The 5,439-nt window shown below is 35.7% G+C and overlaps 1 protein-coding gene across 1 annotated transcript in view; it reads right to left on the bottom strand.

Moving 5' to 3' along the window:
- Positions 1-1,023: 1,023 nt before the first annotated feature.
- CCDC171 (coiled-coil domain containing 171) overlaps positions 1,024-5,439 on the bottom strand; it is a gene marked incomplete at both ends in the record, with an annotated part of 66,885 nt that continues 62,469 nt past the window's right edge. Inside the window, 3 exons of the mRNA XM_010287060.1 lie at positions 1,024-1,209; positions 2,968-3,150; positions 3,802-4,028. Coding sequence (XP_010285362.1) covers positions 1,024-1,209; positions 2,968-3,150; positions 3,802-4,028 — 596 coding nt within the window. The remainder of the gene's footprint in view (positions 1,210-2,967; positions 3,151-3,801; positions 4,029-5,439) is intronic.

Below are 5,439 nucleotides of genomic sequence, written 5' to 3'. Positions count from 1 at the left end.
GTCTTTCACCCTTAGTGAGATAAGGCATTTTTAGTAAATAATGCTGCTAATTGAAAACCCTTCTTAATAAATTTAACAACATTCTTCAGCATCCTCCACTGTACATCACTTCAAATTTCAACTCTGCTGCAAGTCATCCTCCTTGACATCCATTTTCACTGTTATATTTTCAGCAATGGTTTCTGATATTTCTACTAGTTTTGTAGCTTGCACCTTTTTGGTTTTCCTCTTGACATTTCTTATCACTTTGTCCCTAAATCCTCCTTTGAATCACAAGTGCTTCTGTTTCTCAAAGTACCAGTGAAGCAGTCTCTTTTGCTTAACTGTCAATTCACAGGAGAATACTGGGAGGTGGCAAGACAGTAGTAGGGCTGAGGAGCAGACACAAGCAGCAAAGCTCGCTTTAAATAAAAAAATAAATAAAAGCTGCAGAGCTCAGGTCACCACACATTACTGCCCTGCCATCACAAGATTTCTTCCCTTCCTTGATTTGCTATCAGAGATTCTGATAAGAATTTTTCCCTCATTACTCATTATGTCTGGGAAGAATTCTAAACCCTGATGAAAAAGGATCTTTCTCCACTCTCACCTAGCATACTCCAAACTGACAAATGCATTCTCTATCCTAAGATTATATTCATGAAACAGCTAATACAGGTTTTAAAATATTTGTATGATCTCTACCAAAAGTCAAAGTATTGCTGTATTTCTTCCTTTACTTTTCCTAGTCTGCAAACAGCTCATGATAGCTAGAGCTGCTGTCTCTTATGTGTCATGTAAAATCCAGAAACTTCACAGATTACAGATATTGGTATATACCACCCAGTCCCAAAAGCAGAAAAGGGGAGTTATACCTTGAAGTTTCAGTTTGAAAGTGTTTTCAAAATACCCTAAAATTCCAATGGACTGAGTAGTGTGTGTGCATCTACTCTTACAATTTTATTTGCACAAGAACTCCCAGATTTGCCTTTTTCACCAAAAGGTAAATTTCTGGTTCTTATTTCAGAAGGATAATCATCTTACCTTTACAGTTTCACTTAAGACTTGGGTTTTATCTGCTTCTTCACTGGAGTGTAATTCTAGTTTATTATTTAACTCCTGTAGCTGTTGCGCCTGTTCATTCAAAAGCACTTGTGCCTGATGCTCCCGATGTAATGCATTATTTAATTCTTCACATGCACTTTCAAACCTCTCATGTGTGATCAATTTCTGATAAGAGAAATAAATTGTGTTTGATTGCGTAACTGTATTCACTTGTTTACAGGCTTGTCTTTCAGCATTCCACTTGCAAACAAACCAAATTCTAAAACAAAAGCATGCTAAAGATAAATATTTAGGTTTTTTAACATGCAGACAGATCACCGAACAATAAAATGGCAGAAAAATTTATTCACTGCTTTTTTTCAAATAGGCATTCAGGGTTTAAAACTCCATCCTATATTTTATGCATACTGTAAACAGTATGCATTCACTACTCTATTGAAATCAGCACCCCAGGTTGTAGAGAATCAGTATTTATAAAGAAATATGCAGATCAATGTCCAACATTTCAGTGCATATCTTAGTAACCCTTGTAAATGTCTTCCTGAACTCCTTCTCCCCTCCCCATAATGTTCCAGAAAGAAGAAATAATTCTTCAAGGAAAATCATCACCTACATTGAATGACAATCTGAAATGTGACAATTTCATCTAAGTGTCCCAGAACTGTCAGGGAATAAAGACCATTAAGAAGAAAAAGATTATATCTAGAAAGATATATCCAATAATCTAAGGATTATTAGATATAACCTTGTTACCATTTGAACTAAAACATGCATTTTACCAGCTAGGATCAGGAAGGAGAATGGATGTGAAATAATCTATTAAATATTCTCTGCTTGGAAGTGTTTTGACTGGGACATGCTGACAGGTCGACCAGTTAGGCCTCAGGGTCAACACTGGGTACAGCTACAGAAATTGCTGCTCATTTCTGGGACACAACTCTTTCAGTAATACTGTGCACCTATAAGGCATGTATAAGAATCCTTATCCATTCACTTTCTCACATAGCTCAAATGTGAGCTCAGTTCTGAATGCAACCTATAGAAAATAAGCAGAGGAGGAAAGATGCCCAGTGAACTCCAGCATGCCAAAGCAAGGCAAGTTTCTTCCCTCCAATAAGGACTGAAGGCACAGTTCCACAAGTATGACAGGGAACAAACCGACACTCCACAAAATGGCATCAATCCCTCAAACACTATGTCCATTACTCGCTATACTGTGGCTTCAAGTGGTTAAGGAACCTTTCTGTTGTCTCTTCTCATTCCTGCCAGACAGTGCTATTTACAGGTTAGTGAACCCATAGTGTTTAAGTAAATCAATCAGCAACAGCAAAGGGTCAGAGGAATTTGGTTGCATATGTGCTCCTGAGAATGTAGAAGATGGCTTTTTTTTTCCTTGCCATAAACGTACTCCTTTAAGGAAACAGCCACACTAAAATTTGCACTTACTAGCTCAGAATGTAATCCATACTCAAAGATACAATAAAATGTCTATCATAATATTAATCAATATCCATGCAGAATTTAATATACTACATTTATGCCTTATGAACTTCTCATGAACAGACTTACTGGACACCCTCATTCCAGCTGACTTCACTCTGATGAAGTGAAACCTATGAATCCTCTTACGGTATATAAATCATACCAACATTTTCCAGATATGGAAGAAAACCTGGGTTGCTGAGGACCAAACATATAATTTATACAGAATACCTCACTCTACAAATCAAAGAGCAACTCCTGTGGAGATACTTCTAAATACATCTGACTTACAGTTTAGTGACATTTACAAGGCAAGTTTTCTTGAAAATTCTGTTAATAGTAGATGGACTTTACACTTGTTTTTCAAAAGAACAGACATCAAAAAATATGTAAAAAGGAGGATCTCTTGTAAGCTCTCTCCCCTAAACCAAATATACTTACAGATTCCTTAAAGATATTTAATTGTTGTTGTAGGCTCTGGGCTTTGTCAGCTTCTTTTTTCACCTCACTGAAATTCCATTTCAATTCTGCAAGTTTTAGGCGCAGTGAGCGGCGTTCCACCTCTGCTGTATGAAGTCTTTGTGTAAATTCAAATATTTGCTTCTGCAAGGATGCTATGCTTTTCTGTTAGTAAACAGAAACAAATTCATGTCCCATTATGAAGTGCTGTTTTAGCAACAAAATCAATCACATTTAATACCCAAGCAAATTAGATAAAGCTGTCATCTTGTCCTCCATCTCTAAAAGACATACACGAGTGCAAAAATGTGAACCTGTTTCACCTGCTGTTGGGGGTTACTGAAAATTCAGTTTATAAGGCAGTACCCATTTTCAGATAAGGCCCACAATAAAAGACAGTTTCTGTGAAAAAGAGCTTATGCTTTCATTTTGGTTAAAGGGAAGGTTATCTTTACTGAAAGACAGAACAGTTAGCAGGAGAAAAAAGAAAGAAAAAAAGAAAGAACCTTAACATTTAGTTAAAGCCAAAAGCAAGTTTGTTCTTATAAAGCAAATACAACGTTGACAGAATCTTAAAAGATCTTTTTCTAGGATACATCAAATCTCTTCTTAAAATTCTTTGACAATAAAAAAACATCTACTCACGCTCTAAGGCTTTTGGGTGTTGCAAGTCAACTTCTGATTCTCAGTATAGCTGACTTCAGTGTAACGGACTCAAACAATTTGAAACAAAATTAATAGTACCATGAAGAGAGCTTCACCGTAACATGCTGTGAACCTACTGTTTACATGAAACAGCACTATAAATATCCATACCATTATGGGTAGTCTGTCACACAATCCAGCTTCGAGGGCCTTGGTATTTATTTTATTAAGTCCATGAGCCAGCCTCTCTACCAAGGAGCCTTTCTCCAGGTAAGTAATGCTCCTGCTGCTGTCTAGTGGAACAGCCTCCATTATTACATTCAGCTTGTCCATAAGTTTTGAAAAGGAATTCCTGGCTGCGCTTACAAGTAAGTGTCCAGAAAGCCAGGGCTTTGGATCTTTAAGACACAACAAAAAAGAAAGATCAAGTAGGTTATTAGTTTCAAGGTTTTTTTCAGTGGAAAAAAACAAAACCAACAAATAACATCTTTAAAATACTCAGTTGGAAATTTCCATTAAAGAGTGGAACACTGAGCTCACAGGAACATCTCAGACTTTGAGACAAATTCTCTGTTTAGCAATGAACACTCTACTCCTATCAGTCGTTGGATGGAAGGATAGGATTCTAAAGAATAGGATTTGTTTGTCAAAGAATAATTTTCCAGAAGTTTTTATGTTCTCCTCCAGTACTATACTTTCTTAAGTCTTTCTTGGGTATCCTAATTTTGTAATTCAGAAAACGTGTAAGACTAATGCAAGCAAATGCAAGCCAGGTCAAGTATGTCAGACGTGATAGCACATGGTAAACCACTTTATTGCAATATTTGCAATGCAAATTTCTGAGGATTTCCTGACTCCTCCTCCTTCCCTTCTATAGATGTCTAAATCATTTGCTGTACAAAATTAGTGAAGCTTGGTACCTTAATGCCATACTATTTATATTCTGAGACAAGAGAATATAATTTACCTTATTCCGAGGCAATTAAAATTTTACAGCTACAATTACTTATTTCCCCACAGGATTTTGGTAATCATCCTTCTCATATAATGGACTTAAGGCCCCAGCACACCCAACATGTCCTGCTTACTGCTAGATTCGTCAGTTCTGTAATTAATAATTGTGTTTAATGTTGATAAATAAAATTGTCAGTGCTCCTTCCACTAATTGGTATTCCAGATAACAGTTAATAGGTTTATTTATGCCTTAATAAAAGTCTTGTAATTTAGTTTTCCCTCTGCTAGGCAGGTCTTAATCTGTCATTACTTGTCTTATGATACTATCAGTGTAAAACGACAAGCATGGAAGACCTTATTTACATTCAGTAGTACAGCAGATCTCCTGTTGCTGCAGCGAATTAAAATATTTACTTAAGAATATAATCAGAAAAAAATAACCATAGCTTTTTTAAGTTGAAGAATTTCTTTTTACACTTTGTGAGGATAAAGCCAAAGGTTCAAAACAAACAAAACACAATCGTTGGTATTTTTAGATTACGAATCTCATCATAAAGAATTTATCATTTACACATTCCAGATGAAATTTATCTGTAAGTAAAAAAAAAAACAAAAAACAAAAAACCAAACACAAAACAAAACAAAAAAACCACCCAAAAACAAACAAACAAAAAAAACAAACCAAAAAAACAATACATGATAAAGTAAAATATTATTTTTTCAGAGCCATTCTCCTGCTTGGTTTCAAAATACCACCATTCCAATGATCCCAGTGCTTAACTGGAGTACCACTTTTGAGTACATTCTCTCCATAACCCCAGCTAGTAGTAAATCTTTTCTTCATTTCTAAGATAA

This window comes from Phaethon lepturus, unplaced genomic scaffold (genome assembly GCF_000687285.1).
Source record: "Phaethon lepturus isolate BGI_N335 unplaced genomic scaffold, ASM68728v1 scaffold41945, whole genome shotgun sequence".
Taxonomy (NCBI): domain Eukaryota; kingdom Metazoa; phylum Chordata; class Aves; order Phaethontiformes; family Phaethontidae; genus Phaethon; species Phaethon lepturus.
The sequence above is the reverse complement of the archived record's forward strand: the minus strand, read 5'-3'. Positions and strand labels throughout refer to the sequence as shown.